This window comes from Lynx canadensis, chromosome B2 (assembly GCF_007474595.2).
Source record: "Lynx canadensis isolate LIC74 chromosome B2, mLynCan4.pri.v2, whole genome shotgun sequence".
In the NCBI taxonomy this organism is placed as follows: Eukaryota; Metazoa; Chordata; class Mammalia; order Carnivora; family Felidae; genus Lynx; species Lynx canadensis.
Genome location: NC_044307.1, coordinates 2,032,011 through 2,052,737, shown reverse-complemented (window position 1 = coordinate 2,052,737; position 20,727 = coordinate 2,032,011). Strand labels below are relative to the sequence as shown.

Sequence of the window (20,727 nt, the reverse complement as noted above, 5' to 3'; positions counted from 1 at the left end):
TCTAGCCAGACCTGTGGAGACTAGTTCTTCCTGTGAGATGAAAACAGCATGCTGATGGGAGTCAACACTAATGTTGGAGTGAACAGGCTCAGGGCCCAAAGCAGAGGTGCAGCTGAGGGAGAGAAGCTCAAGATCTGAAGCCACAGGGGCGGCAAGGCCGTGGAATGAGGCCCAAATGGGAGAGTGGGAAGAAAAAGCTACGAATAAGGGAGGGTCAGGGATGAACAGGGAAAGAGAAAGGTCAGAGACACAAGAAAAACCAACCGCAAGCAAAGGCAGTGAAAACGTGGAAGACCTGGAGGCTGAAGCCCTCAGTATTAATCCACCCTTCATTTCTATGCCTTGGAGGTCAGATCCCTGATAATGAAAGACCCGTACCCAATCTCAGCTCACTGCGGTTTGTACCGCGACCCGGGCCCTGTGTGGGCCTCTGGGTGATGGGACACAGGACACCTGTGTCCTATGGAAAAGCCATGTTCTACGGCTTCTTAGCAAAGCCAGCCAAGCAGAAGGACTCTCCCCAGGAGAAGGAAGACATTCTTGGCCTCTCTGGGAAGCGGGTGATTTGCCCATTCCTCCTAAAAAGGAAAAAGTGCGTTGTGAGATAGCAGTACCCGTTTTATACTAAATGATGTGGCAAAATGAAAAGTCCTTTGCAAACTGTGACAATCATGGCTGTTATTTGTTGGAACACCAGTTGTGTCCAGCATCTTGTATCTCATGTCAGCATCCCAACTCTTCTGTAAGGTACAATTTATTATCTTAAACAGTATGTAGATATGATTTATTCTTACGAAGGGCTTATAATAAAATGAAAAGTTTTATGTTTAAATGTTAAACAGCCTATACAAGTATTTTTAAAATATAATATGTAAAACAGTCTTAAAATATTAAAAATTGGAAATAACAAAATATCAACAGTGTATTTAGGTCATGAAAAGGGAGTGATTCTCACCTTTCTACTCTGTATATTCCAGGTGAAAACATTAGAATTCATCATACACATGTGGTAAATACTTTTTAAAAATTAAAATATTACAGAATTGAGCCTTTCTGGAGATGATTCTTTGGTAGCTTTTTCAATTATTTCCCTTAGGATTGGTTTATTTAGGTTTTTCTACTTTTTTTTTTTTTTAAGTAATCCCTACACCCACCGTGGGGCTCAAAACTGCATCGCTGAGATCAAGAGTCATATGCTCCACTGACTGAGCCAACAAGGTGCTCCTAGATTTTTCCACTACTTTTTTTTTTTAAGTTTATTTATTTTGAGAGAGAGAGAGACGTGCACATGAGTGGGGGAGGGGCAGAGAGAGACTGAGAATGCCAAGCAGGCTCCACACTGTCAGCACAGAGCCTGATTCAGGGCTTGAACTCAAGAACTGTGAGATCATGACCTGAGTCGAAATCAAGAGTCGGATGCTTAACTAGCAGCTACCCAGGCACCCTGATTTTTCTTCTTGAATAAATTTTGGAACTAAAGGTTCTTTCCCAGAAAATCCCCATCATTAAGATTTTTAAAATTTTGATAGCATACTTTCTTCTTCATCTGCTATTTGTCATTTACAATTTTTAAATTTTTTCTCTCAATTGGATTTACTATAGGTTTTTTGTTTTTAATGGGCTTGCTTACAAATAGTTCATTTTTGGATCTATTAATGTCACTTTTTCTATTTTCTAATTCTTTTTATTTTTCTAAACTTTTACTTGGGGGTTTCTTTTTCTAATTCCTTGAATGCTCAGTGATGTGAGGAACAAAGGCAAAAAGGAAATGTAGATAAAATTAAATTTCCTTATAGCCTGCAGCCATTGACAAATACTTGAGGCAGGCAGGGTGTAACATTTCTCCAGGAACTCCCTACTGTTTCAATGTTAATGCCTCACTAGAGGGAAAAACAACCTTAACTTGACCTGCTGGATCCTTTGAGTCTTCTTTAACATATGAAAATCCCTTTGGAAACTTCCTTTGTCTTTACCTCCCCGAACTCCCAAGTAGATAACCAATCTGTCTTCACAATCCCCGGGTGGCTCTTCCTGCCCACAGGTCCGGTCCCCGTGCTATAATAAAACCACCTGTTTGTGCAGAAGATGTCTCAAGAATTCTTTCTTTACCACATCATTTTGTTCACTTATTTTCTCCCGTTTTAAATAATGAAAGCAAGTGAAAATATACACCCATAAAATACTGTTATTTTGAAATAGTGTACTTGTGGGGCTCCTGGGTGGCTCAGTTGTTAAGCATCCAACTTTGGCTCAGGTCATGATCTCACCGTTCGTGGGTTCGAGCCCTGCATTGGGCTCTCTCCCATCAGCTCAGAGCCAGCTTCGGATCCTCTGTCTCTCTGCCCCTCCCTGCTCGCTTTCTCTGTTTCTCTCAAAAATAAATAAAAACATTTAATTAAATAATAAAATATTTTTAAAAAAGAAACCGTCTACTAGTGTTTTTGTGAGGTGTTTTTTTGGGGGGGACGGGGGAGGTGCGGTGGTAAATTTGGAAGATAGAAGTTTAAAAAAAAAAAGTTCAGGACCTGAAGCAGGGTTTGTATTTGGAACCCAGTGAGAGAATTTGATACATTAGATAAGGAGGGAGAAACTCACTGAAGGGGGCAGCAGGGGATGGTGGAGCTTCCTCTGTAGTTTGAATTTGCTCATTTCTGCATCTCCTAAATGTCCCACCCTAGTGTATTTCATCACTTGTATCTGCCTTCAAAGCAAAGGGAAATTGGCTCTGTTCTTCATCTTAAAGGAATTACACCCTTTTACCAGATGACCTGCCAGCCAAAGAATCTCATAGAGAAAAGGGATATCGGTGACATTCCCCAAACAGGAAAGTTGTAGGTTGTGAAGAACGAATGATGTTTTAAAATAATTCTTACCTGGTTACGCCAGCAGTAGTAAGTTTGTGTAGAAAGTTACAGTTTACAGGGATGCCTGCCTGACTTTGTTGGTGGAGCTACAACTCTTGATCTCAGGGTCCTGAGTTCAAGCCCCATGTTGGGTGTAGAGATTACTTAAAAATAAAATCTTTTGTTAAAATGTTACATTTTGGGGCACCTGGGTGGCTCAGTCAGTTAAGCCTCTGACTTCAGCTCAGGTCATGATCTCCCAGTTCATGAATCCGAGTCCTGTGCTGACAGCTCAGAGCCTGGACCCTGCTTCGGATTCTGTGTCTCCCTCTCTCTCTGCCCCTCCCTTGCTCACGCTGTCTCTCTCATTCTCTCAAAAATAAATAAACATTAAAAAAATGTTTAATAAAATACAATTTAAAAAATTTTTAATAAAAAAGTTACGTTTTACAGAAATATATAATGTATAAAATCAGGTTCCCTGTAAGTTTACCTGAAGTGATAATCACTGAGAACACAATTATTCTGTAAAAGTAGTATTATATACTGTTTTGTAACTTACTTTTTTTTACTCAATATGCCTTTGGTATCTTTGAGTTTTTAGCCTTTAAAAAGATTGGGCATATAAAAATTTAAATTCCCAAATGTGGACATTTGGGTTTCCCACTTCAAATAAACAATGTTTCTTAGTGTATATTTGAACATTTGTGTAAATATTTCTACATGAATAATTCCAAGAAACTCAGTTGCTGCATCAGGAGGTATGGACGTAGTAATTTTAAAAAGTCGTTTTCCAAAAATATACACAGTAAGAATGCCTATATTTTCACATACTTTCCAATACTGAATATGACTAATCTTTCTGTCTTTAGTAATTTGAACAATTTAAGAAAAGTTTGTTATTGTTTTAATTTAAATTCTTTGTGAACTTGAGCTCCTTTTCATATTATTGTCTATTAATATTTGTGTTCTATAAATGTCTACTTAAGTTTGCCAATTTTTCTATTGGCTTGTTGATATTTTTCTCTGTGTGTGTGTGTGTGTGTGTGTGTGTGTGTGTGTGTATGTAAGAGGTCTGTGTGTTTTAGGAAAATCAGTCCTGTGTCTTTTAGATGGCTGGCATACGTTACTCTGGCTTAGTTTTTATTTTCTTCATTTGAAATTGCAAATTTTAACATTGCCAGTTACATTCGTCTTTTCCTTTTTGAGTTTTCAGTTATATGTCTTTAGGGTTTTATGCCATGCTCAGAACCATCCCCACTCCAAGGTAGTAATAGCTTTTGAACGGATCTCCCTGCTTCTGCCCTCGTCCAATCCCCTTCACTTACAAGTTTATTTTTAACACAGTAGTCTTTTCAGTAACTGTATCTGAACATGTTACTCCTCTTCTCAGAAATTCTGAATGGCTTCCCAAGAGTAAAAAGCAAGATCCTTGAACTCACCCAAGACCCTCATTTCTCTCCCTCTCTCTACTCCCAACACCCTTTTCTTCCCTTAGTTTTGGACACATAAGCCTCCTCCCTGTGCCTAGAATATTTCAAACACACTCCACTCCAGCCTGAGCATTTGCTATCCTCTCCCTGAAACAAATTTACCCTGATGACACACTCACCCATCTCCCTCAATCTTTGCTTAAATGCCAATGTACTAGTGAGGTCCTCCGTGTCCACCCTACTTGAAATTGCATTACTTGTTTCTCCCTCCAAACTTCATATTTCCTTTATTTTCTCCTTGGCAGTAACATCCACCATCTAATACACTCTACGTTTTTCTCATTTTTTTTATTGCCTGCCTCCCTACCTCATATGTACAAGCACACACACACTAAATTATAAAATCCATGAAGGCAAGGGCATTATCTTCTGTTATAGTTACAGCTTCCAGAACAGTGCCAGGCATAGTAGGTGAATAATCAGGGTTTGTATAAGAAAGGGAAAGAGGGAAAAAAAAAAAAAAAAACAACAACAACGATGCATTTCTAACCCAAGAGATTAGCAAACATCGAAATATTTTACAAGATTATATGGCCAAATATAGGTAAACCAGAACATCTCTAGTAGGTTTCATGACTGGTAATGTTACCAGTTACAAAAGTACGAATACCCTTCCTCTATACTCCACTAATTCTACTTCTAGGAATATATACTATGGAGATAACCTTACACATGAGACAGAAGTATGTTTACAGTAACTTATTGCAGCAGAGTTTGTAAAACAAAAGATTGGAAACAACCTACATGACTATCAACGGGGTAATTATTAATAAACGACGGCACATACGACCAATTGAGTACAATGCAATTGCTTAGAGGAGGAAAAGAAAAGGGGAAGGGGAAGGGGAAGGGAAGGGGAAGGGGAGGGGGAGGGGGGGAGGGGGAGGGGAAGGGGAAGTGGAAGGGGGGAGGGGGAGGGGAAGGGGAAGGGGAAGGGGAAGGGGAAGGGGAAGGGGAAGGGGAAGGGAAGGGAAGGGAAAGAAAAAAGCAAGCCGGAGGCTGCAGGAAGCCCTTTATGAACAATCTCCAGTATTAGTTGGTAGGAGACAAGCGAGGGGAACATGCACCTGCCGGATGCGTCTACCCACCCGTGCGCGTGTCCCGAAAAACACTGTCAAACTAAATGCTGGAGAACACTCTTCTTAAATACTGAACGATGTGAATGCATTGTTTTTTCATACCACGTATTTAATAAGTGAACCTAAAAAGCACTGGCAGGACGCGCCGCGGGCCCCGCCCAGGGCCCGCTGGTCCGCCAGGCCCTCCCCGGAAGGCGGGCAGGGAGGTGCGGCCGCCGCCACAGAGGCACGGCTGCCTAGAGCGGCCGGAAGTGCCCGTGGCCGACGCCATTGGCCGGCCGGGTTCCAGCCTTTGTTCCGGGCCGCCGGGAGATCGCGGTGGCGGTCCCCGTGCGTGTGCGCGGGCGAGGTGAGTCCGCCCTGGCTCCTGGGTCCTGTGCGGGGAAGGGGCCGGGGGCGGGCGGGTCCCCACAGCCGCGGAGCCCCGAGCGGCGTGTGTTTCGCGGCGGCTTGTGCAGCCGCCGTGCGTGCTCCCGGGTAACCTGTACGCAACCCGGTGAGCAGCGCGACCTTCGTGCAGGTGAGCACCTGTGGCTCCGGGCTGCGTGAGCAGCGTCCGCTGCCCCGGAGCCCCGGAGAGAGGACAGCCCCGCTCGGTGCGCGTCCGCGCAGCCTTCGAGGGCGCCGGCCGCCCGGGGTAGCGTGGCTTTGCGCTCGCTGCACCTTCCGTCGTTTCTCCGCCTCCAACTTTCTCTCCGAAACGAGCTTCCCAGAGACCGGCCTTGAATCCGCCCCAGAGACGATTATCCTCCAGCACAGCCCAGAATGGCCGCAGCCCTGGAACCCGAGGGACAAAGAGGACTGGGGGTAGTGAAGGCGGAAGACCGTTACCGGGGACGGGACCCCGGCCCACAAAACTACAGCCCCCGCAAGAGGGAAGTGTTCCGGCAGCACTTCAGGAGGCTCTGCTATCGGGATGCACCCGGGCCCAGGGAGGCTCTCACCCGGCTGTGGGAGCTGTGCCGCCGGTGGCTGAGGCCGGAGTGCCACACCAAGGAGCAGATTTTAGACCTGCTGGTGCTGGAGCAGTTCCTGAGCATTCTTCCCAGGGACCTGCAGCAGTGGGTGCAGGCGCACCATCCAAACACTGGGGAGGAGGCGGTGAGCGTGCTGGAGGACCTGGAGAGAGAGCTGGATGAGCCTCAGAAGCAGGTGGGAAGGGGACGGTGCCCAGGCTGTGAGAGATGAGGGTGTGTGCACCGAGCCAAAGCAGAAAAGGCATGGGAAAGGACACCTGAAGGTATTGCATATGTTATCCTAGAGGAGAACAAGGCTTAGGGAGGGACCTGGCTGCCGATGTCGAATAACTCAAGTGTAGTTCAGTGAAGACGCTGGGGACGGATTCCGAAGCAGTTTGAAAGGCAAATAGGTATCAGAGGTAAAGAAGTCTCCAAAATTCACAGCTAACTATTAAGAAATGGGCTACCTGGTAATAATTTTTTTTTTTTTTAATGAGAAAACCCTCTCTTTTCATAGGAAAATAGTTAAGGGGGGTTCAAGTAGATGTCAAGAATGTTACAGAACAGCACTGTCCAATAGAATTATACTGTGAGCCACATGTGTGAAGTTTTCTAGTAGCTACATTTTAAAAAATGAAACCAAGTGAAATTAAATATATTTAACCCAAAGCGGGACGCCGGGTGGCTCAGTCAGTTAAGCATCCGACTTTGGCTCAGGTCATAATAACCTGGTTGGTGATTTAGAGCATCGGAGCCTGCTTCAGATTCTGTCTCCGTCTCTCTGCCCCTCCCCGGCTCACACTCTGTCTCTTTCTCAAAAATAAATACTAAAAAACCGTGTATATATATGTGTGTGTGTGTGTATATGTATGTATATACACACACATATATATACACTTTTATATATATGTAATCTTATATTTAATAATATATATACTTATCCCAAAGTAATCATGTAGATACTATAAAAAATGAGCTATTTTACATTCTTTTTTGTATTACTTTCAAAATTCATTGTGTATTTTACCCTTTGCGTATCTCAGTTCCTGCTAACTACATTTCAAGTGTTCAGTAAGCACGTTGTGCTTGTGGCTATCATATTGGACAAAGGAGTTAGAGAAGTGCCCCTGTTCGGTGGAAGTTGGGCTAGATAATTTTTAAGATTCTTTCCAAATCCCAAGATTGTGATCCTGCACTTCTGCGGGTCCTTGTGAGAATTTCACTCTCCAGTGGCCTGAAGTACAGAGATTAGTCATTTGTTGCCATTTGCAATTGAATGAGAATTTTTCCCTTTTGTGTTCCTGTCCCTGGCAAATGCTTCTTTTGATCTTTTCTCTAAAGGTCTTTAAGTTCTTTCACAAAATCTGCCTTTTACCAGCCCAGTCAATGTTTCATTGTCTCCAGGTCCCAGCCAATTCAGAAAGACAGGACACGCTCTTGGACAAGTTGGCCCCCTTGGGAAGGCCCCATGAGTCACTGACTGTCCGGCTCCATCCCGAGAAGAACCACGAGGAGCAGGAATCTGGGGATCCCCAGAGGAATGGTAAGGAGCAAGACTTTATGTGTGTGAGGGAAGATGTGGTTCCTTGTGTTGGACAGGAACTTTCTCACTCTGATCTTCTCCTTTTCGAGTTTTCCTGTTTGTCCTCCACCTCACTCTGGAAGATTTTACCTCCCTTCCTAGTGTTGCCTTATCGTGGAAAGAACTATGAAAATTTACTTTTTCATTAGACTTAAAAGCTGCTACTTGGCCCAGTGGATGGGGGATGGAATTTAAATACTCATTCAAGTTAATAACACCTTACATTTCTGGGGCACCTGGGTGGCTAGGTCAGTTAAGCGTCCAACTCTTGATTTTAGCTCAGGTCATGATCTCATAGTTCATGGGATCAAGCACTGCTCAGGGCTCAGAGCCTGTTTGGGATTCTCTCTGCCCCTGTCCCCTGCTCATGCTCGCTCGCGCGCTCTCTCTCTCTCTCTCTTAAAATAAACACTTTAATAATAAATATTATCTTAAATATCTATCTGTTATTATTCTAGTTCTGAATTCTCTTAAATTTACATTTTGAGCAGGAGAATTTGTATGACACTCTGTATTAGTCTAGTAGAGCTCCTGAAACAGAATACCACCATTTCTGTGTGACTTAAACACAGAAACTTATTTTCTCACCGTTGTGGAAGTCCAAGATCAAGGTGTCAGCGGGCCTGGTTTCTGGTGAGGCCTCCCTCCTTGACTCACAGACTTGCTGTGTCTTTACGTGGCCTTTTCTGTGTGCATGTGTACTATTGGCATCTCTTCCTCCTATGTTTATTTTTAATGTTTTTATTTATTTTTGACAGAGACAGAGCATGAGTGGGGGGAGGGGCTGAGAGAGAGCCAGACACAGAATTCGAGGCAGGCTCCAGGCTCTGAGCCGTCAGCACAGAGCCCGACGTGGGGCTCGAACTCACAGACCGCGAGATCATGACCTGAGCCAAAGTCGGACGCCCAACCGACTGAGCCACCCAGGTGCCCCTTAATTACTTTTTTTTAAGTTTATTTATTCATTTTGAGAGAGGGAGCATGAGCAAGTCGGGGAGGAGCAGAGAGAGAAGGAGACAGAATCCCAAGCAGGATCTGCACTGTCAGCATGGAGCCCGATGTGCGGCTCAGACCCAGGGACCGTGAGATCATGACCTGAGCTGAAATCAAGAGTCAGACGCTCGGGGTGCCTGGGTGGCTCAGTCGGTTAAGCGTCCGACTTCGGCTCAGGTCGTGATCTCCCGGTCCGTGAGTTCAAGCCCCACATCGGGCTCTGTGCTGACAGCTCAGAACCTGGAGCCTGCTTCTGATTCTGTGTCTCCCTCTCTCTCTGACCCTCCCCCCGTTCATGCTCTGTCTCTCTTTGTGTCTAAAATAAATAAACGTTAAAAAAAAAAAATTAAAATAAAAAAAAAAAAAGACGCTCAACCGACTGAGCCTCCCTGGCACCCAAAAGTAAACAAACTTTAAATCCCAGTTTTGCCCAAACACTGGAGTTGTTTTTTTTGTTTTTTTGTTTTTTTCTCAATGCTCTCTGTCCTTTCTCAAGAGGCTCTTCCCACCTGGCGCAGTATTTATACTCCAGTCTGTTACGGATTCATTCTCGCTGCTATAAATTTTACCAGTATGGTTTTCTCATTCTCTAGGCTCCCTGCCAGGTGATTTGTCTAATCTGAAAAATGATTTTAAGTGAAGATCTTTCTAGCTGATACCTGGAAAGATGGCATTCAATTATGTATAACTTAAAAGAGTCTCTTAGTGCTTTCGAGTGTAGTGTTGGATATTAGTTAGCTTTGAAGGTGAGACCGAGACTTCCTCTTCTGTTCATTCTTCTTTTATAAACGTTGTCGAGCAGCTGCGATATGCCAGGGGCCATGCTAGATGTTAGGAATACAAGGGTGAGACTCCTCTTCAAGAAACAGAGAAGTGAGCGATTATGCTATAACCTGCCCAAAACAGGACAGCTGCCCCTGTGGTTGGCCTGCAGGAGTATCAGAGTGGGTTTGCTTGAGCTGAGATGGTCACATGGGTGGAAAGGGGAGCATCCCAGGCAGAGAGAACAGTGTGGGGGGTGGGGAAGCAGCATGAAAGCAGCTTTCTAAGAACAACAGTTGCTGTGAGGTGTTTTTGATTTTGATGAAGAGAATTTTGTAGAAGGGAAAAATGCAAGGCCAATGGTGAAAGTTCCTGGATACCATGCTGAGGAACAGAACTTCATCCTATCAGAGATGGAGGTCTGTTACATTAAATAGAGAAGTGGGTGACACAGATTTGAGTTTTTATTTATTTATTTATTTTTAATTTTTTTTTGCATTTATTTATTTTTTGAGAGACCTAGAGAGACAGAGCACCAGTTGGGGAGGGGCAGAGAGAGGAGACACAGAATCCGAGGCAGGCTCCAGGCTCCAAGCTATCAGCACAGAGCCTGACGCGGGGCTCAGACTCACAAACCGTGAGATCATGACCTGAGCTGAAGTCGGATGCCTAACCAACTGAGCCACCCAGGCGCCCCAGATTTGAGTTTTTAAAAATCACTTATCAGTGATTCTACTTTTTTTTTAAGTTACAAAGGAAAACATTGGAATGATACCTCCAAATGTAGTCAAAGATTATTTGAAGCTAATGAAATCACAAGTGACATATTCTTCTCTATTTTCCAAAACCTGTAAGTGAATGAGCGCACAACTGTAGTAAGGAGAAAAGATATGAACACAGGGCAGGGTGAGGGGAGACCACTTTCAGATATAGAGCATGGTAGACTAAGGCTGGAGAGAGGAAGGAGGAAATTCAAGAGATCCATATTATTCATTTATTAGTGAACATATCTGACTGGATATTGGTGGTGGGGGACTGTTACAATAAAACCAAAGTTTACGACTTGGGCAGCTGGCAGATAATGGTGTCAGTGAGTGAGAGAAAAATCAGAAGGTGGATGTATCTGTGTGAAGATTTAGAGTAGGTTCGGTTTTTATACAAACGAATTTGCTGTCTCTGAAACATCCAAATACAATTCTGTAGGCAGTACAATTTAAAATAAGATTCTAGATACAGGAAGAAGATGTGGGAGGAGAAAAGAGATTTGGGAATTGCCCCTGAGTAGATGATAGAAGACATGGCTGTAGATGAAATTGACCAAGAAGAACGTACCAAGTGAAGAGAAGAGAGGCACATGTAAATTTTTGAGGCATGCCACCATGTGAATTTGGGGTGGAGGAAGAGGATTCTGTAAAGGAGACAGATCAGGGACTGTCAGAAAAGTAAGAGACACAGCAGAGGGTGGACAACAGGACATCACTGGACAGCAGGAGCTTCAGCCAGCTGTAGCCAGTGCTGAGACACAAGATACGAACTGATAAGAGGGCACCTGGGTGGCTCTGTGGGTTAAGCTCCTGACTCTGGATTTCATCTCAGGTCATGCTTTCACAGTTCGTGGGATTGAGGCCCGAGTCAGGCTCTGAACTGACAGCATGGATCATGCTTGGGATTCCCTCTCTCTCTCTCCCCCTAAATAAGTAAATAAATTAGGGGGGGAAAAAAAAAAAAAGAACTGGTGTGCCTGGGTGGCTCAGTCAGTTAAGCATCCAACTTCAGCTCAGGTCAGGATCTCATGGTGAGATTGAGCCCCGCGTTGGGCTCTGCACTGACAGCAAGGAGCCTGCTTGGGATTCTCTCCTTCTCTCTCTGCCCCTCCCCCACTCCTTTCTCCCTCCCTCCCTCCCTCTCTCTCAAAATAAATTAAAAAACATGTTTAAAAATCTTCAAAACAAATTTAACAGATAGGTCACAAGAATATTTTAACATGTCAACATGCTAAATTCTCAGTATAGAACACAGAATTATTGCTTATGATGGATAGTCTGCAAAACTTTAAGTTCTAGATGGTCGGTCTTTCTTTGTTTTTTTAATGATATCTCTGGACTACTTTCACTCTACGTGTTATAAATTCAGAAAAATACAGTTCCTAAACCTGAAATGGTACAGGCTTACATACGTGCTACTATCAAAATGACTTGTCAAGGGAAAATTGAAATTGTCTTCCCTTAATATAATCTACTGAAAGGTGCTTTATGAAATCTAGCTATTCTATGAGGTCTGAGAATTCCTACAGAATCCTCTCTGTCTGCACTGAACAGTATAAGTAGGACTTTTTTTTCTAAGATACAGCACCAAGGGCCATATACAGTTTTTATCTGTGTCCCCACCACCACACTCCCCAAAACTGAGAAGCAAAAAACTAACAAAACCCACCAAAACAAAACAAAAAAAACCCTGCAGACATCATAATACATTTTAAGACATGTCTTCAACTTTATTAAAAGCATGTAACATCTGGTCCAAATCCTCATTTTACTGGTGAAGAAATACACCACGGTGGTTGTGACTTTTCTGAGTCTCCAGAGTTATAGGCAGAGCTGAGATTATAGTCAGAGGCTGGTCCTCCTGCCTGCTGGTCCAGAATGGTTGTTAAAAGTCATCACAATAACATGCCCAAAAGCCACTATCTTTTAAAAACAATTTATTGATAGGGCGCCTGGGTGGCTCAGTCGGTTAAGCGTCCGACTTCAGCTCAGGTCACGATCTCGCGGTCTGTGAGTTCGAGCCCCGCGTCGGGCTCTGGGCTGACGGCTCGGAGCCTGGAGCCTGTTTCCGATTCTGTGCCTCCCTCTCTCTCTGCCCCTCCCCCATTCATGCTTTGTCTCTCTGTGTCCCAAAAATAAATAAAAATGTTAAAAAAAAAAAACAAAACAGGGGCGCCTGGGTGGCGCAGTCGGTTAAGCGTCCGACTTCAGCTCAGGTCACGATCTCGCGGTCTGTGAGTTCGAGCCCCGCGTCGGGCTCTGGGCTGACGGCTCGGAGCCTGGAGCCTGTTTCCGATTCTGTGCCTCCCTCTCTCTCTGCCCCTCCCCCATTCATGCTTTGTCTCTCTGTGTCCCAAAAATAAATAAAAATGTTAAAAAAAAAAAACAAAACAGGGGCGCCTGGGTGGCGCAGTCGGTTAAGCGTCCGACTTCAGCTCAGGTCACGATCTCGCGGTCTGTGAGTTCGAGCCCCGCGTCGGGCTCTGGGCTGACGGCTCGGAGCCTGGAGCCTGTTTCCGATTCTGTGCCTCCCTCTCTCTCTGCCCCTCCCCCATTCATGCTTTGTCTCTCTGTGTCCCAAAAATAAATAAAAATGTTAAAAAAAAAAAACAAAACAGGGGCGCCTGGGTGGCGCAGTCGGTTAAGCGTCCGACTTCAGCTCAGGTCACGATCTCGCGGTCTGTGAGTTCGAGCCCCACGTCGGGCTCTGGGCTGATGGCTCGGAGCCTGGAGCCTGTTTCCGATTCTGTGTCTCCCTCTCTCTCTGCCCCTCCCCCGTTCATGCTCTGTCTCTCTCTGTCCCAAAAATAAATAAACGTTGAAAAAAAAATTAAAAAAAAAAAAAAAAAGACAAGACTCACGGGGGCGCCTGGGTGGCGCAGTCGGTTAAGCGTCCGACTTCAGCCAGGTCACGATCTCGCGGTCCGTGAGTTCGAGCCCCGCGTCAGGCTCTGGGCTGATGGCTCAGAGCCTGGAGCCTGTTTCCGATTCTGTGTCTCCCTCTCTCTCTGCCCCTCCCCCGTTAATGCTCTGTCTCTCTCTGTCTCAAAAATAAATAAAGGTTAAAAAAAATTTTTTTTAAATAAAAATAATTTATTGTTAAACAGAGAGACTTTTTTTTAATGTTTATTTATTTTTGAGAGAAACAGAGCGTGAGCAGGAGAGGGGTCGACAGAGAGGGAGACACAGAATCCAAAGCAGGCTCCAGGCTCCAAGCTGTCAGCACAGAGCCCCATGCAGGGCTCGAACCCGTGAACTGTGAGATCGTGACCTGAGCTGAAGTGGGACACTTAACCGACTGAGCCACCCAGGTGCCCCTCTTTGTAACACATTTTTAAAGTATTTCATTTTGAAGTACTGGGCATGCTATTAACTTACAGCACTGACTCTCCATTAGCAAGAAATGACAGTTTGTTCCAGTTTCACTCAGCATTTAACCTTGTTCTTTCTCCCCAGACTGTCAAGCAAGCTGTACGCATGGTGATCAAATGAGCTTTGTGGACATCTCCTCTCAGTGACCAGCAGGGCTGGGTGAATCTCAAATTGTAACTGATAGGGATTCTAGGTATTACACATGCCAAAATAACATTGGAAGGACAGCCCTGGCAGAAGATGTCAGAACCCAGTATTTTTCATTTTGTCCGTTCTGAAAAAAGGTCTCTTGGAATCCTATTAGCCTGAGACTAGCACTTAGAAGAGATACATAAACAAGACCCTGAATTCCAGCTGACCAAGAAGTAGACTGAGGTCCATGAGATGAAAAAGCTCACATTTGACAATGTCCATACGATATTCTTTATATTGTTCAGTTGCAGATCTAAGGGAGAGGATTATAATTTCAGTTGCTGACCAAAAAAAGCTGACCTTGTATTAAAAAAAAAAAAACAAAAAAAACCTTTTGAAGTCCTGATGAGATTTTTCTCTGGATTTCTCCCAAAGCTGTGGGGGAGAGACTTATCTTGAGGACTGGTAGATTACACTGAAGATGGTGAACTGACCATTTAGGGCAAACTCTGTGTCTTTTGTTGTTGTTGTTAATATTCATCAGTAAGCCCCAGGAAAGCCAGCCCCTGGTGACAGCTATATGTAAAGAAGCTGTTGAGGCTAATGTTGATATTTCAGAACACTTCTTTTCATGGTAGGAGGTGTCTCTGATTTCCATGATTTGCTTGATCACTCTTCCCCTGCTAACCTAGCAATACTTCTGTCCCACATTATACTTTTACAAATGCTTTATCTTATCTTCCCTCATCTGATCAAACAATGGGTAAAGAAGGCACAGAGGTGAGAAGGAAACCAAAATAGTTATCACCTGCCAGAATTTAAACATTGATCAGTTCCAGGACTGGAATCTTGATCTTCTGGTTCTAATTTAGTCCTTGTAATTTCTAGCCCAGGATAACATGGCATTTACATTCCAAAACAGTATCATCTTCGAGCAAATATCCAAACTTTGAGAAAGTCTACTGCCTGGTTTTAAAAACTGATTTTTCAGGAGGAACAGATCTGAGGACGATTGGGAGCAAGGGGGACACGGTGAGGACAGTGAAGAGTGGGCTTCGTGGCTTGGCCTCAGTGAGCCACGTGAGCCAGAGTTTCCAGCCCAACCCAGGCACTGAGATGCCCTGGGAGCTCTTGCTGCTGCTTCCTTCAGGCCAAGTGAGCCCCTGAGGACCAACTAAATGACAGCTGCACTGTTAGGATTCCTAGGTTCATTGAGATGGAAGTCACAGCATGACTGAGTAGGTGACACTTTCTACCCCCTCCAAATCATCAAAACAGCTATTTTCTTACAAAGTTCAACTCAAATATTTACTGAGTACTTGCTGTTGTGTGCTATTGTATGCAAAGCATGAGGTTGAGGACATAGTGATCAGGAAGAGGGAAAAGAGCCAATTTGGGAGATTTAGGGAAGACTTCCTGGAGGAGAGAGTATTTGAGTTGGACCTTGAAAAATACCTAGGCCGTTGGTTCTCAAAATGTGGTCCCTGAATCCGTAGTATCTCTCCCACCAGGAAACTTGTTAGAAATGCAAATTTTTGAGCTCTACTCCAGCTTTATCAAAGCTGAGTGGGAAGCCTAGTATTCTGGTTTAAGAAGCCATCCATGTGATTCTGATGCAAATCACGTTTCTGGGCTGGCACTGGAGATGAGAGTGTGGACACACACCAGACCATCCACTGTCACTTCCTCTATTTATCCTGCCCTGCATGCTCTCAACCTGCTTTTTACTGATTATTATCCTTCCTACGGTTCCTTTCTCTGATGGTTCCTACTCACTACATTCAGTTCAGATCCCTAATCCCACTGTCTTCTCCCACTTAACCACCTATGTTTCAGGCCCTGACGTGTTTCTCCCAAACTCTCAGCTCCCTCTCCGTCTGTTCTCTGACCCCCTGTCTGTCCGTCTTCGTTATCCCCAGCATATCCGTAGTCCTCATTTACCGCTCAGCACTCTGCCTGTGCACGAGATTGCCAGGTGACTCTTCGATCCACATCACTGCCTTCTCTCTTCTTAATCTCTTCCCAAATAACCCTGCCACTGGCTTCCCCGCTCGCCTCTTAATTTCTTCCTTATATCGTCGGTATGATTTGATGGTGCCAAATCTCTGGTTTGTGCATTGTATGTGACTTTTATAACACATTTAGAGCGTTAATGTGTTCTTTCTCAAACTTAGATTAGGACACCTTTGTGTTTGGTTACAGGTGATGAAACCAGCACTAAGAATGAAGTGTCCCAGAAGGAAGATACGCCCAAGGACACACAGTTCCTTGGCAAGGTAAATGACAGACTTAACAAAGACATTCCTCTGCCTCCTGAACCCAGAGATGCTACTGAAAGCAAGGGCAGAGTAGAGTGGCCGCAGAGGGAAAGAAGGCGCTACACGTGCGAGGACTGTGGGAAGAGTTTCAGTCACAGCTCAGACCTCAGCAAACACAGGAGGACTCACACTGGAGAGAAACCCTACAAGTGCGACGAATGTGGGAAGGCCTTCATTCAGCGCTCCCATCTCCTCGGACATCACAGAGTACACACTGGAGTGAAACCTTATAAATGTGAAGAATGCGGGAAAGATTTTAGTGGGCGCACAGGTCTTATTCAGCACCAGAGAATCCACACAGGTGAAAAACCCTATGAATGTGAGGAGTGCGGGAGGCCCTTCCGCGTGAGTTCGGCCCTTATCAGACATCAGAGAATTCATACAGCAAATAAACTCTACTAAGATGGTGAAGGAACCGTTCTTAGCTCCTCAGGCCTCATTAGTTCCCAGAGAATCCGCCTTAGACACTGAGTAACCTGAATGCAGGCAAAGCTTCAGTCGTCATTAAACATTTCTCCGGCACCACAGAATCTACCTGAGAAAGTTTCCTTTTATTTCTAAATTAGTTCAGTTTCTTGGGAAGTGTTAAGAGTTATTTCAGAAAGCCTTGTCTGTTGACATACTGCTGACTTGCAGCCCAAAATAGCCATTTTCTTGGTGGAAAAGCAGCGAATGCTACTTCTCAGCTCTCCCTGTTACTTGACCGTTCAGTGTACAACTTTGGGCAAACATTCACTTTCTTTTTAAGTTTATTTATTTACTTTGAGAGAAACAGAGATCCCAAGCAGGCGCACACAAGTGTGAAGGGGCAGAGAGAGAGACTCCCAAGCAGGTTCTGTGCTGTCAGTGCAGAGACCGACATAGGACTCGAACTCACGAACCATGAGATCACGACCTGAGCCGAAATCAAGAATCACACACTCAACCAACTGAGCCTCTTGTGTGCCCCTAAACATTCACATTTTTCTCTGCCTTCGTTTCCCATTCCGTAGCATGCAGATGACACAGCAGAAACCTACCAGATATATTGTGTTAAGTTAAAGCTGCTTTTGAAATTAATAACTAAAACAATGCTATTTGTTTTCCACCACTACTGCTAGAATGGCCTAAATATTAATCTCATTTTTATCTTAAGGTAGGGAGTACAATCATTTTGTGGAATTTGTTTGCCATTGCTGAAAAAGAGGAAACCATCAGGAAAGATAGCAGGGTAAGGAAGACATTCCAGTGGAAAGGAAAGCAGTTAAGTGATGAATAGGAGCTATTGGGAAGGAGGGGGGTGATGGTGTATTAGGCATCTATAATGTGGATAAATCACTCCTGAGTCTCCCGTCACTGTAAACTGAAGGACATGGGAGGGATCGGTCTAGAACTGTATTGTCCAGTATAGTAGCCAGTCACCCACACATGGCTGTATAAACTTAAATTAACTGAAATAAAATAGAAAATTCTGTTCGTTAGTGACATTTTAAGTACTCAACAGCCACGTGTGGCTGGTAGCACCTGGATTGGACAACACAGATACCATTTTTATCTGCAGAAAGTTCTAAAGGACGTTGCTGTCCTAATCAATCACTGGTAAGGTATCTTCCAGCTTTGATATCCTGTGATTCTGAGTTCAGGAAGGTAGTGAAAGAGATACCTGAGGAGGCTGCAATAGCAACAGATAAAATGCAAACACCCTAAGAAAGTAACTTAGTAATAACTTTATAGCACCTTTACAGCCTTAGCAAAAGAGTATATTATAATTGGAGGATTGAAGACTATTAAAGTAAATACAGTAACCTAATCTAAATTAAAAGGCTAAATTATAATCAATTTTTTTCTTTTTGGCTTGGAAATATATTAGCAGTTCATGTACTTGCAACAGTTTTACATCCCTAATTTGAGAATTTTAATGACATGACAGAAATTGTGGCCAGAGGCCCAGCACGTTCAGAGTTACACCATCCAACTGCCATGCCCACTGGGTTTAGGAATAGCCTTCCCAGAACAACCAGGCAGTGACCGAATCGCTTCCTGAAGACACAGTCAGACATCCTTGCTTTTGTATTGTGCTCGACTAGTTAAACCACCACAGTCAGTTTTGGGTCTCTACTCCCACTGGGAGATGAATCTTAGGCCATTCCTTGTAGCTCCATAAAGATAAACTGGGCTTTTATGTCTTCTGAACATACTTGGTAGAAAATTTTAAAACCTCAAGCTTCACACTCCTCCTCGTTTTTATAATAATCATCTGGGCAATATTTTAGGCATTTGAAACAAGATTTTTTAATGGTCCTAAGAGAAAAGTAAAGCATTAAATCTCTAGTATTAAAAATGTCTTATTTTGAAAATAAAGTTAAATGCTTACTGAGTGAAGCTTCCCCCTTTACCTTTTGTCTTGCTGAGACACGTGCAAGGGAGTTGTCGGCAGATCCGACCTTGAATTTAGAGAGGCTTCCGCAGTGGGAAGAAAGATGATCCTGGCTGGCACAAGATCAGGGCTCTTAAAGTTGGTAAGACACGACACACTGGTTTTCCTTTATCCTCTAGATGCTAGAACATTCTATTCAGGTAGTTGTGAATACCTGTTCGTACAAAGAATCGTCCTAGCCTTAGAGCTGGATACCTTTAAAGGCTGAGTGAAGACTAGTTTGGAGCACTGACACCATGCTACCCTTTTCTAGGTTTGGTGTTGATTCCAAATTGCCACTGCAGTGTCCACCACCTGATCCTGACAGAGGGACCGTAAGAGTCCAGGAGAGACAAATGTAAGGGGCCAGAGACAGCCTAGAGTGCTGCAGCAAGAGAAGAAAGGCCAGCAGACCCTGGGATAACCCAGGCATGAGGCACAGGAGCGTGAGGTTAGAGGAGGTCTGAGTTGCTGGTACCATGAAGAAACAGGCATTGTCCCAGTAAGTGTGCGGAAGCCTGAAGAGAAAGATGGTGAGGGTGCAACCAGTTGGAAGAAGAGCTGTGTTCAAGCCCAAAGTTAGCAGAAGAGAAGTTATCTGCTAGACACTAATCAGAACCACTGGGTCCCTGTGGAGCCACCCGCCACCCTCCGTGCACAGCACCTGATCTAGAGGAGCCCAGGTTCTCGGTTACCTCAGATGCATGTGCGTTGCTCCTCCCATCTTTTTCGAGAGAGAATGATTGTATTTTATTTTGTTTATGGGTTTTGTTTTTTTTGAAAGTGGTGAGGATTGTAGTCTGAAGCTTTTGTGAACTGACAAGACAGCTGTGATTGTCCAAGGCCCCTAAACGGAGGTGGGGGGGGGCAGCTCTCTCAGCCACAGATGGGGGTGGTGGTGAACTGGGGATTTTGAATGAGGAGCCAGCAGCTTTGAGGGGAGGAAATGGACAAGTGCAGGGGAGGTGGGGTTCCAGGAGGAATGGATGGGCATCAGTGAAAAGGGAGAAATAAGATCAGGGAGAGGGATGGAAGGAAGAGAATAAAAAGGAGCAAAGGTGTAGGGAAAAGAACAAATATCAAATAGGAGATGGTGATAGGAACAAGAGAGCGGCAAGTAATCTAATACTGGCATTGGTCACATTTGAGCCTGGGTGGTACGATACAAGCCATACGAAGGTACATTGAGTCTTAGGAGCACAGTGCATACCATTTATCGACCAGGTCTCCATTCTCTTCCTGAGCATGAAATTATCTATAATCAGAAAGTCCAATAATGAAAACACAACTAGAAAGTTTGAAATACTTGAACAAAACAAGCTGCTCTCCCATTACTGATCCCACAAGAGAGTTGCTTATACTAAGGTTCTCAGTCTTTCTTACCCAGATTCTCTAGAGCAAGGTTTCTCAGGCTTGTATTGACATTTTCAGCAAGACAGTTCCCTGTGGTACCCTGTCCCCTGCACTGTAGGATTTTCCCTGGCTTCCACCCACAGGATGCTACTAGCACCCCCTACTTGTGACAAGCAAAAAAAAAAAAAACTTAGGTGGGTGAGCAAATGCCCCCTTGAGGGGTCAGATTGCCCCCAGTTGAGAAGAGCTGATCTGTAGGAAAATAATCTGATTTCCAGGACTGTTCTTAATCAGACACAGTAAGATTCTACTTAGAGATGGTACATGTGACCAGCATTGCTAGACCCTTTTCCCACCCCTAAAAAATGATTCCCACAGAACCTAAAATCTAAACAGCAATCATGCTAAAGAATTAGTCTGCTTTAGAAAGCCATACCTCAGTGTTGAGGACCAGAAGAATCTGCCCTCCAGTGTGACGCGTAAAGAGCTTACACTGCATTTAAGAATGCACACTTCCCTCCCTGGCATACGTGTGGTGCCACCTTCTCCTTTACCCCCTGGCCTATCGTGAGTAGACTTTCTGATTGAGATCTTCACTGTCCGCTGTAGTAGCCACCAAGTGCATATGCTATGCAACTAAGGAACTGCAATCTTAATTTTATTTGATTTTAATTAAATTTTA

The 20,727-nt window shown here is 44.2% G+C and overlaps 1 protein-coding gene across 3 annotated transcripts in view; it reads left to right on the top strand.

The window, feature by feature from the left end:
- Positions 1-16,827, top strand: part of ZSCAN16 (zinc finger and SCAN domain containing 16) — a 29,879-nt gene extending 13,052 nt beyond the window's left edge. The window contains exons 1-4 of one of the 3 annotated variants that reach the window (XM_030316891.1): positions 5,702-5,764; positions 5,936-6,567; positions 7,779-7,917; positions 16,182-16,827. In XM_030316891.1, coding sequence (XP_030172751.1) covers positions 6,181-6,567; positions 7,779-7,917; positions 16,182-16,699 — 1,044 coding nt within the window. In that variant the 5' untranslated portion in view covers positions 5,702-5,764; positions 5,936-6,180 and the 3' untranslated portion in view covers positions 16,700-16,827. The other 2 variants (XM_030316893.1, XM_030316894.1) reach the window with 2 other exon arrangements.
- Positions 16,828-20,727: the final 3,900 nt, after the last annotated feature.